The sequence below is a fragment of the Salmo trutta genome, chromosome 7 (genome assembly GCF_901001165.1).
Source record: "Salmo trutta chromosome 7, fSalTru1.1, whole genome shotgun sequence".
Classification (NCBI taxonomy): Eukaryota; Metazoa; Chordata; class Actinopteri; order Salmoniformes; family Salmonidae; genus Salmo; species Salmo trutta.
In genome coordinates, this window is record NC_042963.1 from 40,652,018 (window position 1) to 40,667,055 (window position 15,038).

General features: G+C 44.2%; 1 protein-coding gene across 6 annotated transcripts in view; it reads left to right on the forward strand.

Moving 5' to 3' along the window:
- LOC115197406 (homeodomain-interacting protein kinase 2) overlaps nt 1–15,038 on the forward strand; it is a 128,850-nt gene that overhangs the window by 100,574 nt on the left and 13,238 nt on the right. For all 6 annotated transcript variants that reach the window (XM_029758865.1, XM_029758868.1, XM_029758869.1 and 3 more), the window contains exons 4-7: nt 314–436; nt 2,926–3,012; nt 8,564–8,748; nt 8,903–9,065. In XM_029758865.1, the coding sequence (XP_029614725.1) occupies nt 314–436; nt 2,926–3,012; nt 8,564–8,748; nt 8,903–9,065 (558 nt within the window). The remainder of the gene's footprint in view (nt 1–313; nt 437–2,925; nt 3,013–8,563; nt 8,749–8,902; nt 9,066–15,038) is intronic.

Below are 15,038 nucleotides of genomic sequence, written 5' to 3' on the forward strand. Positions count from 1 at the left end.
ACCTTGTCACACACTGCCATTTTATTAATAATGGATGATACTGCATCAGTATGGGTCTAGGCATATTCCCTCTGCAGTGAACATATTGGGGAGTTAGGATTATTGTAGCATAATCACCCCAATGATTTCTGCCAGCAATGATTTTCTAACTCTCACTAAGATTTTCAGTTAAATCAATTTGCCTCAAAAGGGCAAAACAATATCCAATTAATCGTGCCTTATTTTGCATGTCTTCATTTTAATGCTGTTTGGCTGATTGTGTGAAACTCTGAATGCATAGTTGATGTGTTATTTGATATTTGTCCTTCTGTAGATCCGATACATCTCTCAGACACAGGGGCTGCCTGCGGAGTACCTCCTGAGTGCAGGGACTAAGACTACCAGATTCTTCAACAGAGACACAGACTCTACCAACTACCCCCTGTGGAGGCTGAAGGTAGGCCTGTAGCACACACGCACACACACACACACACACACACACACACACACACACACACACACACGCACACACACACACAGAAACACACACACACAGAAACACACACACTTGAGAAATACTAATTATGATTGCTCTTTTGTTGCACCAAAACTTTCCATATAGATCAAAAGAGCAGTTAGGTTTCACAGAGCGTTGTTCCAGAGGAGTCGATACTGTACAACTATAGAAGCCCATTGTGAGGCAGTCACAGGACAGACTCAACGCTGGCTCTAAACAAAGTGAAAGCCTAATGACGGCTACATGGATTTGTGTGAGAGGATTTGGTAACTGGAACTGGGTCTGATGAATCCAGCTCAGGGGGGTGTCTCTTCACACGTGCACACATGCGCACACACACACACACACACACACACACACCTCTATGCAGGGACTCAGTGGAGCTGGCCTGTTTTTTCCTCAATAACTGGGTAACATTTCTTGTGTCATGTGGCAGATCTGTAGACATAGTTTTGTATTGCACGTCCTGACTCCACAATACTAATATCTCAGCTGGATATAGCTATATTCACCGCTCCACTGCACTTAGTGATGTTCTCTTCCAAGATTGATCAGGTCTCAACACAAGTGTGTCTTAAATGGCACCTTAGTGCATATAAAGTGCACTATTTTTTACCCTGTTCTAAGGTAGTGCACTATATAGGGAATAGGGTAGGGGTGCACGACGTTGGCAAATAATGTAATTGCGTTTTTTTACCAGATATTGCGAAATTAAATGTGTGTTCAGATTCTATAGTTGGTGTTGTTTCCATTACAACTAATGAAAAAGCCAGGTACAGTAGAAGTTGTTGTGACGGGGTAGAAACCAAAGTGTTAGTCAGAGTTTCCCAGGGGACCCTTATTACATTTGAATGTTACATTCACGGCGTAAAAAAAATGTGCAGTCTCTTGCGATGTGGATATTGCACATGTCAATATTGTAATTTCCATTCAAATGTCATTATTTGTGAAGCCCTAGAATAGTGTACCATTTAGGACACGTCTTAGTTCTTATCCGTACAAAATGACGCACAACAATACCACATTGACATCCAATAATGTAGCGTGTTCCTTGCATACTAATGTTGACCTTTCAGTAAGTTTGGATGATAACAACCTGTCTGTTTTCAAGTGTGTTTGTGTGTAGGTGTGTGTGCGAACGTGTATGTGTGTGTGTGCATGTGTGCTCTCAAGTTATACAAGAGCCTGTCACAGACAAGTTAATACTTTGTATATTATAACACGGCTGCAACTGCATCTTTTTCCATGGTTGTTGGCATGTGGAAAATCGAATGGCTAGCAACCAACAACTTTTTCCCCTTCACTGAGCCAGACACAGGGGTAGGTTTGTCAGAGTGATTGCTAAGCTTCACTTCGATCTTGGCTTGTCGTGTTTTTCCATTTGACAGCAACAGTGAACATTATGATACTGTAATACTACAGTGTGTTTTGTCAGAGAGTTTTCCTCTGCTAATAGGTCTGTAAGATTATTGTGGGTGTGTATGTGTATTTGTGTGTTTCCATGCGTATATGTGTGTCCCTGCCTGTGTGTGTGTGTCCATGCGCACGTTTGTGTGTGTGTGAGCACAGATGTGTGTGTATTCCACCACGCCAGCCCTGCTCCCCAGACATGGCTGTTTGATTAGTGTTTGTGTGTTACCCCAGGGTTGCTAAAAGGGCAAGCTCAATCCTCCTAGCTTGCTCAGTCCTGCCAGCTTGCGCAGTGCTGCTAACTTGCTCATTCCTGCTAGCTAGCACAGTCCTGTTAGCTTGCTCAGTGCTGCCAACTTGCTCATTCCTGCTAGCTAGCTCAGTCCTGTTAGCTTGCTCAGTGCTGCCAACTTGCTCATTCCTGCTAGCTAGCTCAGTCCTGCTAGCTAGCTCAGTCCTGCCAGCTTGCTCAGTGCTGCCAACTTGCTCATTCCTGCTAGCTCGCTCAGTCCTGCTAGCTAGCTCAGTCCTGCCAGCTTGCTCAGTGCTGCCAACTTGCTCATTCCTGCTAGCTAGCTCAGTCCTGCTAGCTAGCTCAGTCCTGCCAGCTTGCTCAGTGCTGCCAACTTGCTCATTTCTGCTAGCTCGCTCAGTCCTGCTAGCTTGCTCAGTGCTGCCAACTTGCTCATTCCTGCTAGCTAGCTCAGTCCTGCTAGCTAGCTCAGTCCTGCCAGCTTGCTCAGTGCTGCCAACTTGCTCATTCCTGCTAGCTAGCTCAGTCCTGCTAGCTAGCTCAGTGCTGCTAACTTGCTCATTCCTGCTAGCTTGCACAGTCCTGCTAGCTAGCTCAGTCCTGCTAGCTAGCTCAGTGCTGCTAACTTGCTCAGTCCTGCTAGCTAGCTCAGTCCTGCTGCTGGTTAACATGAATCTGTAATGAGGGAAATGTAAATATTTTCAGAGACTAGAGGAACTCTGATTGGAACTGAATGGAACATCTGCTTCTTGTCTTCTCTCCACAGACACCAGAGGACCATGAGGGAGAGACGGTGATCAAGTCCAAGGAGGCCCGGAAGTACATCTTTAACTGCCTGGATGATATGGCTCAGGTTCAGAGCACTGTATATACAATACACACACACACACACACACACACACACACACACACACACACACACACACACACACACACACACACACACACACACACACACACACACACACACACCCTCAGGCAGCAGACACCCCAATGCATATGCAGTTAGTCTCAGAGGGAAATGAAAGCAGCTGCACTCTGACCGAAACCCTTCCTCATTTCTGATTCTTCTTTTCTTTTTTCTTCTTAATAAATGACAGACCAATATCTGAGTCGAGCATGTGGTCAACTCGGTCACAGTCTTTGATGTGTGTAGTTTGCTTTCTTATTTAAGCTGGGTAGAATGTTGTGGCCATCCCCTAATTGGATGCATCAGTGTAGAACATGTACACAACATGACAGGGAAGGCTAGAGGAGCTGCAGTGTGGGAACCCAGACAGTGTTGTGTCTATGACTGAGCGGGTTAGCCTTTAGCCCTATGCTAGGTTGTATTCATTTGTAAAAACAAAATAGGTGTTTCTTGTTGGACAAGTCCAGGTAGTCCCAGCCTGTTTCAGTCCGGTTTCTTCTGTTTAGTGCCTAATGTACATGACCCTGCTCTCACCAGCCAAGGTTTACAGAAGGAAAACTTGTGGGAACCCATTTGTTTGATAAAGCAAAGAGAGGACACATTACAATGTTAAGTAACCAGAAAGTGACTCATACCCAACCCTGGTGTGGAAAGCACTGTCAACAGACAGCTTATATGTTATGTCACTCGTCTCATAACTTGTCTCCTCTCCCTAATGCTCATTCTGATCACGGTGGGAAAGTTGACACAGACCTATACACATTTTGCAGATTATGATGATATGATAGTGTCTCTGTCCATATTTTGTTCTTACTGTCACCCGCCCAAACATACTCGTTTTTCCAGCACACATACAGTACATACCGGTAATGACGCATGGAAACCCTGATACATTTCCCAGGCATGTAAAATGTCTTGTTTCTTCAAGGGAGGATAAGGAGCTGTCAATGTACATGACCATTTAAGTCAGGTAATATGACTGAGGTCTGCGATATGAATGCAGTTTCCTCCACACACACACACACAGACAACACACAACACGCACACAGTCTGGCACATAAAGCCCCTGGGATCCTCCACCTCATGCAAACCTACACGTGTTCACTTCACTGTTGTCCCATCTGGACTATTAGAGTTGACCTGTGCCCAGCCAGAGTGCTCCAGGTCTGGCATAGCATGCATAGCGTGCAGCCACAGAGGCAGCGGTGCTCAGTGAAGTTTGTGCCTCTGCCTGAGCTAGTTTAGGAGGCCATACCTCCAAGCTGCTCCTACTCCCAGACACAAAACAGTGGTCTAATGAAATCAACATGCACAGCCAGATCACCAGGGTCAGCACTCACTCTGAGCCTCTCTGACCCATACTACGCTCACACACACACACGCTCACACACACACACACACACACACACACACACACACACACACACACACACACACACACACACACACACACACACGGACGGATGGACGGACGGACACACACACATGGACGGACGGACGGACGGACACATGCATGCAAGCGCACACACACTGACACACAAGGTTACTGAAAGTAACAGAGTAGACTGAGAGCCAGTACTAATGAGGAGAAAATCTCAGGCTCAGAATCCAGGGCTATATAAATAAATAAGCAGTATGGACATCTGTCTTCATTTGTATAATGGACGATAGCTGAAGGCACAGAGGGACTGGAGAGAGAGATTTGGGTCAGTTATCGGGACGTCTGCCCATGTTGAGATTGTTGTTGCCTCCACACTGTCGTGGGAAATGTGGGGAGAACTTAAAGTTCTGGAGGATCCATCTCCGATCCCTTTTTAGGACCAACTGAACTGAATGGAGTCTGATGGAGGTCTAAAGAGAATTAGGGAGGGCAAGACATCTGGGTGGTGAGTACATTTTAACCACACCAGTTTGAGACCCAGCATGACTTTACAATAACGTTACTGACAGTGAAGCAATCGCTGTAATACAAGCATACTGCTCCTCACGTTCAGTTTCACTTAAGCTACTCTCTCTTTCCTCTGAGTATTATTACTGACCTCAACTCAAATGTTATGCTGTTGGTTTTCCCTCAGCACTTAAGTTGTCCAACATTAAACCTGATGTTTTAAACTAGAGTTTTGTGGTTGTTCGTTACAGATCACAGTTTTGCAATGATTAACTCCACCTCTCCTCAGGCACAGGAAGCCAGATGTGTCCCAGTGCTGCTTGGACATCTTCTGTCCTGTCCTCATGTTCTCTAGTGCCATATCATGTCACAGATCCTCAGCAGCATAGAAATATAATGACTAGATTCTAGATTATATTCTATGATAGCAGATGTGTCTCTGAAGCAGTGGTGGAAAAAGTACCCAATTGTCATACTTGAGCAAAAGTAAAGATACCTTAATAGAAAATGACTAAATTATAAGTGAAAGTCACCCTGTAAAATACATGCATTTACAGACACTCGTCATTTTTTAAATAATGGTGCCGGAGGGGATAGCTGCCGTTTTACGGGCTCCTAACCAACTGTGCTATTTTTTTTTTGCGTTGTTTGTAACTTACTTTGTTCATAATGTTGCTGCTACCGTCTCTTATGACCGAAAACTGGACGAAGATGTTTTCTTTAATGAGTCCGACACAAAGGCTATACTGCTTCTCCCAGACCAGGTCCAAATCCCTGCCACGCTGGTCCTCAACACTGGGGTCCTTCAGGGGTGCGTGCTTAGTCCCGTCCTGTACTCCCTGTTCACCCACAACTGCGTGGCCAAGCGCGACTCCAACACCGTCATTAAGTATGCTGGTGTCCCTGGTGTCCACATCCCCAACAAACTATTATGGTCCAAACACTCAGGAGACATGGGTCCCCAGATCCTCAAAACGTTGCACCATCGAGAGCATCCTTACCAGTTGCGTCTTAATGGTATGGCAACTGCTCGGCATCTGACCATAAGGCGCTACAGAGGGTAGTGCGTACGGGCCAGTACATCAATGGGGCCAAGCTTCCTGCCATCCAGGACCTATATACTAGTCGGTGTCAGAGGAAAGCCTCCAGTCACCCAAGTCATAGACTGTTGTCTCTGCTACTGCACGGCAAGTGGTACCGGAGCGCCAAGTCTAGGACCAAAAGGCTCCTTAAAAGAGTCTACCCCCAAACCACAAGACAGCTGAACAGTTGATCAAATGGCTACCCGGACTATTTAGATTGCCCCCCCCCCTTTGTTTTTACACTGCTGCTACTCGCTGTTTATTATCTTTGCATAGTCACTTCACCCCTACCTACATGTACAAATTACCTCAACTAACCTGTACCCCCGCACATTGACTTGTATGTACCCCCTATATATAGCCTCGTTATTGTTATTTTATTGTGTTACTTTTTATAATTTATTTTACTTTAGTTAATTTAGTAAATATTTTCTTAACTATATTTCTTGAACTGCATTGTTGGTTAAGGGCTTGTAAGTAAGCATTTCACAGTAAGGTCTACACTTGTTGTATTTGGCGCATGTGACAAATACAATTTGATTTAATTTGAATATAGGACTATACTCAATGTTTTTGCTTTTTGTGTTGTGGCAGGATAAAGAGAAGTGATGATTATGCTAAAAGTCTTCTAATGCTTTGCTGCTCTTGAACTTCATTATCAAGAACACTCCTATGGAGACATTGCTGTCTCTGCATTTAATCAATGCACTACAATACCTATGCATGCTATTCTCTGTAACATTAAAATACGTACATTTCTACTGTGCTACAGTGTTAGTATGGAGTTAGATTGCCGCGGCAGACATACACAGGCGAGGCAACACATTTGCAATCCGACCGAGCGCATTTCCCAAAGTCATCTTTCCCTCTTAGAGGACAGTGTGATTATTTCGTCACCTCATTCCAGAGATTATTCCTTTATCACGCCAAGTGATGATGTGCGAGGCAGGGAGGGGTTAGGGACAGAGCCTGAATAGCTTGAACGAGAACTGAATCAGATTGGTTGGTGTTTACTGGCTGTACATCAGATAGTCCCTGTAGCAGGGCTACAGAGATAAGCCGTGTGTCTTTATGAAAAACGAGCCCACTATCTTGTCATGGTAATCCCAATAAACAGCATGCCTATCCCTGACCCTGTCTGTGTCCCTGTCCCCCAGACATAGATATGCCACTGAAGGCTGTGGGCTGCTCTAGATCGGCCTCAGTCTCAGTCTCAGTCTCTGCCCCCTCAGCCTCTCTCTACCATCTCTCTACCTCTACCTCTCTCTCTACCTCTCTCTCAGCCTCTACATCTCTCTTAGCCTCTACCTCTCTACCTCTCCCTCTCAGCCTATACCTCTCTCTCTACCTCTACCTCTATCTCTGCCTCTACCTCTCGCTCTACATCTACCTCTCTCTCAGCCTCTACCGCTCTCTCAGCCTCTACCTCCCTCTCTACCTATCTCTCAGCCTCTACCTCTCTCTTTACCTCTCTCTACCTTTCTCTCAGTATCTACCTCTCTACCTCTACCTCTCTCTCTACCTCTACCTCTCGCTCTACATCTACCTCTCTCTCAGCCTCTACCTCTCTCTCAGCCTCTACCTCCATCTCTACCTCTACCTCCCTCTCAGCATCTACCTTTCTCTCTGCCTCTACCTCTCTCTACTTCTATCTCTATCTCTACCTCTCTCAGCCTCTACCTCTCTCTCTACCTCTCTCTCTGCCTCTACCTCCCTCTCAGCATCTACCTTTCTCTCTGCCTCTACCTATCTCTCAGCCTCTACCTCTCTCTCTACCTCTCTCTTTGTGTCTACCTCTGTCCCTGCCTCTGTCTCTAAACACTGCTAACTTTCCACCCAAGGAGATTTCTGCTGCACTGCTGTCCAGTATTTCTCCAAAAACCTCAACCAGAATGGTTTGGACAGATGAACCAACATTATGTTTCCCGAAAGCAGGCTCCCAGAAGTAATCCAAAATATTTAAATAAAGTTGTGTCTATGTCAGCTCTAGAGGCGCTCAGAGGCTACTCAGAAGGTGTCCTTTGTGTCTCTTTTAATAAGCAAACAGCAGTACGTATCAGGTTTATTTTTGTGTTTATTTTCACTTCTCGGGCAGTAGATAAAACTCTCTGTGACGGCGCCAGTGGAAGTTAAGGTGCTCCACTCTGCTGTGAATACCAGTGAAATGTTTGTAATGTCAGTAAGGTGCATGGTTATCACTTTGTCCTGTGACACTGATGTCGACACCCATTACTGTATGTGTTTTTTAATAGTTCTATAAAAAAAGGCACTTTTTTTCCTGTTGTTTGCCGCAACAGTACAGTACAACACTCAGGCTGCCTCTGAAATGGCACCCTTTTCACTATATAGTGCATTACTTTTGACTAGGCCCCATAGGGCTTTAGTCAAAAGTAGTGCACTATATACATAATAGGGTGCCAAAAGAAGTGTACTATAAAGAGATTATAGGGTGTCATTTGCAAAAGACCCTCTGTAGACTTTGAAATGCTAATTAAAAGTGTATGTGTGTTGGGTCTGTTTGCAGGTGAATATGACATCAGATCTGGAGGGCAGTGACATGCTGGCGGAGAAGGCAGACCGTAGAGAGTTCATCGACTTGTTGACCAAGATGCTTACGATCGACGCGGACAAACGGATCACCCCCATCGAGACCCTCAATCACCCCTTCGTAACCATGACCCACCTCCTTGACTTCCCCCACAGCACACAGTACGTCTAGAGATCCCCTCACATTTCTCATTTAGATAGTTAGCTGTTAGCTGGGAGGAACAGATTATCTGGAGAAAGTCATAACTGATAAATATTTAACTGAGGCACATGTAACTCTCTCTCTCTCTCTCTCTCCCCCTCCCTCTCTTCACAGTGTCAAGTCCTGCTTCCAGAACATGGACATCTGTAAGCGTCGTGTGGGCATGTACGACACGGTCAACCAGAGCAAGACCCCTTTCATCACCCACGTGGCCCCCAGCACCTCCACCAACCTCACCATGACCTTCAACAACCAGCTCAACACTGTGCACAACCAGGTACCTACCATACACAGTGTTGATGGTTTTACTCAACACACTCCTCACCATTCATACCCAGGTTGTACCATCAGCTACTGTTGGTGGTGACTACTACCAGCATAGTGTACTGTCTGCAGTGCTGTGACCAGCACTATCCATAACATGGTCATGTAACACACTTTTTCAGTATTAGATTCATATCAGTGCAACTACCAGTGTGTAATATAACCACTAGATGGCTTGGTTAGTGTGTTTTTTCAGTACTAGATTCATATCAGTGTGTAGCGTGTGCACCACTACCAGTGTGTAATATAACCACTAGATGGCTTGGTTAGTGTGTTTTTTCAGTACTAGATTCATATCAGTGTGTAGCGTGTGTACCACTACCAGTGTGTAATATAACCACTAGATGGCTTGGTTAGTGTGTTTTTTCAGTACTAGATTCATATCAGTGTGTAGCGTGTGTACCACTACCAGTGTGTAATATAACCACTAGATGGCTTGGTTAGTGTGTTTTTTCAGTACTAGATTCATATCAGTGTGTAGCGTGTGTACCACTACCAGTGTGTAATATAACCACTAGATGGCTTGGTTAGTGTGTTTTTTCAGTACTAGATTCATATCAGTGTGTAGCGTGTGCACCACTACCAGTGTGTAATATAACCACTAGATGGCTTGGTTAGTGTGTTTTTTCAGTACTAGATTCATATCAGTGTGTAGCGTGTGTACCACTACCAGTGTGTAATATAACCACTAGATGGCTTGGTTAGTGTGTTTTTTCAGTACTAGATTCATATCAGTGTGTAGCGTGTGTACCACTACCAGTGTGTAATATAACCACTAGATTGCTTGGTTAGTGTGTTTCTTCAGGCCACATGGCACATAGCACAGTACACCCAATCAGCCCTCATCACTTTATTTGAAAGCAAGGCATTGGCCACACTCCTTAGTAGAATGCTAAAGCAGTATATTGAGGCCACGACAGCCTGGTTAGGTGTCTGTCTGTCTGTCTGTCTGTCTGTCTGTCTGTCTGTCTGTCTGTCTGTCTGTCTGTCTGTCTGTCTGTCTGTCTGTCTGTCTGTCTGTCTGTCTGTCCCTCAGGCCCAGTGGGGGCTGTCACAAACTGCTGATGATATCCATGACAACCTTATACTTCCTGCTTGCCTTGCAGTTTAGCGCTTTTCAGGCCTTAAGAATCCCACCAGCAGGCTTCCTCCTCTTCCTCTCCTCCTCCTGTTTCTCTCCGTTTTGCCTTTGGTCATTAGCACGTCATGCTACTGTAGGGCTGTGTGGGTTGACTGTGACGCTAAATTGCTGACTTTTGCTTCTGCCGGAATCATGAAATGATTGCATGCTAAAGTTTTTTCAGATTGTGCTGAATTAGAATTTGGGAGGGATGGTAAACAATGTTCTTTTTCTATATTTGTTTCTATACATTTCTCCCCCTACCCTACCATCCCTACCCTACCATCCCTACCCTACCACCCCTACCCTACCATCCCTACCCTACCATCCCTACCCTACCATCCCTACCCTACCATCCCTACCCTACCACCCCTACCCTACCATCCCTACCCTACCATCCCTACCCTACCATCCCTACCCTACCACCCCTACCCTACCATCCCTACCCTACCATCCCTACCCTACCACCCCTACCCTACCATCCCTACCCTACCATCCCTACCCTACCATCCCTACCCTACCATCCCTACCCTACCATCCCTACCCTAATTGGAGTAAACTAACAGACAACAATACTTCTACTGCTACTTACAGCTATTTCACTAACATCTACAGTACCTGTAGTTAAATAACTTTCTTCAAGTGCTAGAGTTTCAGCCACAGTGGCCAATCCACCATTCATTCTGATCTTAACTCCAACCCTCCGATGTCCACAGATTAACCCGTCTTTCCCAGTATAATGCCATTTAGCTATTTCCTTTTGCAATACAGTAGAGAGGTCCTGAACCTCCCTATGTGTAACATTTCTACTGAAATTTTACAAATAGGTGTTCTTTATCACCAAACATACTATATCGACTGTTACAGAACCCACTCTGTGCAGAATGAGGTAAAACTAGACTTCACTATATCATTTAAATGGATTAACGTAATGTTTTCTCCGAGCACCTTGGTTCAGGGCGATATAGGCAGTGCTACGTTAGTGATTTATTTAGCTGGGGAACATTTAAACGTCTTAGAGTTTATTTGTTTGCAGGCTCTCTCGTTGTTGTGCATGATGAATGCCACACTGGCATATTGATTATCTCCAACGGTGCTCATCGAGCTCGCTAAGAAGTGCAAAATGAAAAATGAGCATGCCGTCTCTGAATTTTCAACTACGCAGGCTTAATGAAAAGACAGTAATTAGTCTGGGTGTTGTCGAATACATTTTATTTGAGTTAAGACTTGAGAGCACTGCGTGTCTTTAAAAGCATTTGTTCATATCAAGGCCATCTTTAAGCCTTACTCAGGCCTCATTGATGGTCTCCCCATGTCCAGGGTAGTATTCTTGAGGCATCAAATGGAAGAAAAACAGACTGAAACAGGGAGGGACTACCTAAACTTATCCAACAAGAATATTAGTTTGCAATGGTTTACCCTAATAAATACAGCCCAGGGTTTTACAACTTATATTTCAAGTGCCTGACACCTTAGAATTATGGCTGCTAAATAAGGATAGCGATGTGGAGTCAATATAGTGAAACCGAGAGACAAAATGTCGGTTTGCCCCGTAACTACTCATTATTGTTAAGCAACATTTCAATTTTAAGAGCATTTCATAACCATGATTCTTTCACTTTGGAAGCCTCTCTCTATGTTGACCCTTCTCAGAGATAATTGCTTGTCTTGAGTACTGGATCCAGGATGATTTGGGTCCGTTGAGACATATTGTTGTGTAGCTAAGAGAAAGACACTGGAGGGGAAAGGATCGCTGTCATTCGTCTCCATATCACCCTTTCATCTAACCTTACCAGGGCCCATATTCACAAGGAGTCTGAGAGTGTTGATCTGGGATCAGTTTTGTATTTTATGTCATAAGGAATATGATTATGTGGACAGGGAGGACCTGGTCAAATCAAGTCAAATTTTATTGGTCACATACACACATTTAGCAGATGTTATTGCGGGTGTAGTGAAATGCTGGTGTTCCTAGCTAAAGTAAAATAATGGCGTTAAGAAATATATCAATATTAGGACGAGCAATGTCGGAGTGGCATTGACTAAAATACAGTAGAATAATATACAGTATATACATACAGTTGAAGTCGGAAGTTTGCATACATTTAGGTTGGAGTCATTAAAAGTCGTTTTTCAACCACTCCAGTCATTTCCTGTTAACAAAATATAGTTATGGCAAGTCGGTTAGGACATCTTCTTTTTGCATGACACAAGTCATTTTTCCAACAATTGTTTACAGACAGATTATTTCACTTATAATTTCCTGTATCACAATTCCAGTGGGTCAGAAGTTTGCATACACTAAGTTGACTGTGCCTTTAAACTGCTTGGAAAATTCCAGAAAATGAAGTCATGGCTTTAGAAGCTTCTGATAGGCTAATTGACATAATTTGAGTCAATTGGAGGTGTACCTGTGGATGTATTTCAAGGCCTACCTTCAAATTCAGTGCCTCTTTGCTTGACCTCATGGGAAAATCTAAATAAATCAGCCAAGACCTCAGAAAAATAATTGCAGACCTCCACAAGTCTGGTTCATTCTTGGGAGCAATTTCCAATCGCTTGAAGGTACCACGTTCATCTGTACAAACAATAGTACGCAAGTATAAACACCATGGGACCACGCAGCCGTCATACCGCTCAGGAAGGAGACACGTTCTGTCTCCTAAAGATTAACATACTTTGGTGTGAAAAGTGCAAATCAATCCCAGAACAACAGCAAAGGACCTTGTGAAGATGCTAGAGGAAACAGGTACAAAATAATCTATATCCACAGTATAACGAGTCCTATATCGACATAACCTGAAAGGCCGCTCAGCAAGGAAGAAGCCACCGCTCCAAAACCGCCATTAAAAAAGCCAGACTACGGTTTGCAACTGCACATGGGGACAAAGATCGTACTTTTTGGAGAATTGTCCTCTCGTCTGATGAAACAACAATAGAACTGTTTGGCCATAATGACCATCGTTATGTTTGGAGGAGAAAGGGGGAGGCTTGCAAGCCGAAGAGCAACCGTGAAGCACGGGGGTGGCAGCATCATGTTGTGGGGATGCTTTTCTGCAGGAGGGACTGTTGCACTTCACAAAATAGATGGCATCATTGGGTAGGAAAATGATGTGGATATATTGAAGCAACATCTCAAGACATCAGTCAGGAAGTTAAAGCTTGGTCGCAAATGGGTCTTCCGAATGGACAATGACCCCAAGCATACTTCCAAAGTTGTGGCAAAATGGCTTAAGGACAACAAAGTCAAGATATTGGAGTGGCCGTCACAAAGCCCTGACCTCAATCCCATAGAAAATTTGTAGGCAGAACTGAAAAAGCGTGTGCAAGCAAAGAGGCCTACAAACCTGACTCAGTTACACCAGCCCTGTCAGGAGGAATGGGCCAAAATTCACCCAACTTATTGTGGGAAGCTTGTGGAAGGCTACCTGAAACGTTTGACCCAGTTAAACAATTTAAAGGCAATGCTAACAAATACTAATTGAGTGTATGTAAACTTCTGACCCACTGGGAATGTGATGAAAGAAATAAAAGCTGAAATAAATCATTCTTTCTACTATTATTCTGACATTTCACATTCTTAAAATAAAGTGGTGATCCTAACTGACCTAAGATAGGGAATTTTTACTAGGATTAAATGTCAGAAAGTGTGAAAAGCTGAGTTTAAATGTATTTGGCTAAGGTGTATGTAAACTTCCAACTTCAACTGTATGAAATGAGTAAAGCAGTATGCAAACATTATTAAAGTGATCAGTGTTCCATTATTAAAGTGACCAGTGATTCCATGTCTGTGTATATGGGGCAGCAGCCTCTAAGGTGCAGGGTTGAGTAACCGGGTGGTAGCCGGCTAGAAACTGTTGTTCAGTCTCTTGGTCCCAACTTTGATGCACCTGTACTGACCTCGCCTTCTGGATGATAGCGGGGTCAACAGGCAGTGGATCGGGTGGTTGATGTCCTTGATGATCTTTTTGGCCTTCCTGTGACATCAGGTGCTGTAGGTGTCCTGGAGGGCAGGCAGTGTGCCCCCGGTAATGCATTGTGCAGACCTCACTACCCTCTGGAGAGCCCTCAGTTGCGGGCAGTGCAGTTACCGTACCAGGCGGTGATACAGCCCGACAGGATACTCTCAATTGTGCATCTGGGCCAAGCCAAATTTATTCAGCCTCCTGAGATTAAAGAGGCGCTGTTGAGCCTTCTTCACAACACTGTCTGTGTGGGTGGACCATTTCAGATTGTCAGTGATGTGTACGCCGAGGAACTTGAAGCTTTTCACCTTCTCCACTGCGGTCCTAGATCAGCACTGGATATTTAGCTGTGTACAAAATACATATAGACAGAATCTATACTGACAAGCATACATGTAGCGGCTCTAACACTGTATATGTGCAGTATGGACAAATTGAGCCCCTGTGGCTCAATGTACTGTTTATGTCATTATAGCTCCTTGAATTGATAGCTTGTTAATTGAATTGAATTTGAACATTGATTGTTGACTATTCAGCAAAGTTCTAGCGTTGATCAGCACTTTTCTCTGTCTTTCCATCACATTCTCCCTTAAACTCAGTCTCTCACTCTATTCACTGAAATGCAGTATCTACACTACATTAAAGCTGTTGGACCTATTCTGAGAAGTATGACACTAATATTTATAATGTTCTGAAGGAAATTACAATGGCCTCATTTTGTCCTCAATTTGAATTTATTCTGAATGTTCCATATAAACATCTAAAACATTATCAAAAAATGACTGCCCGGCCTCCCGAGTGGCTCAGTGGTCTAAGGCACTGCATCACAGTGCTAGCTGTG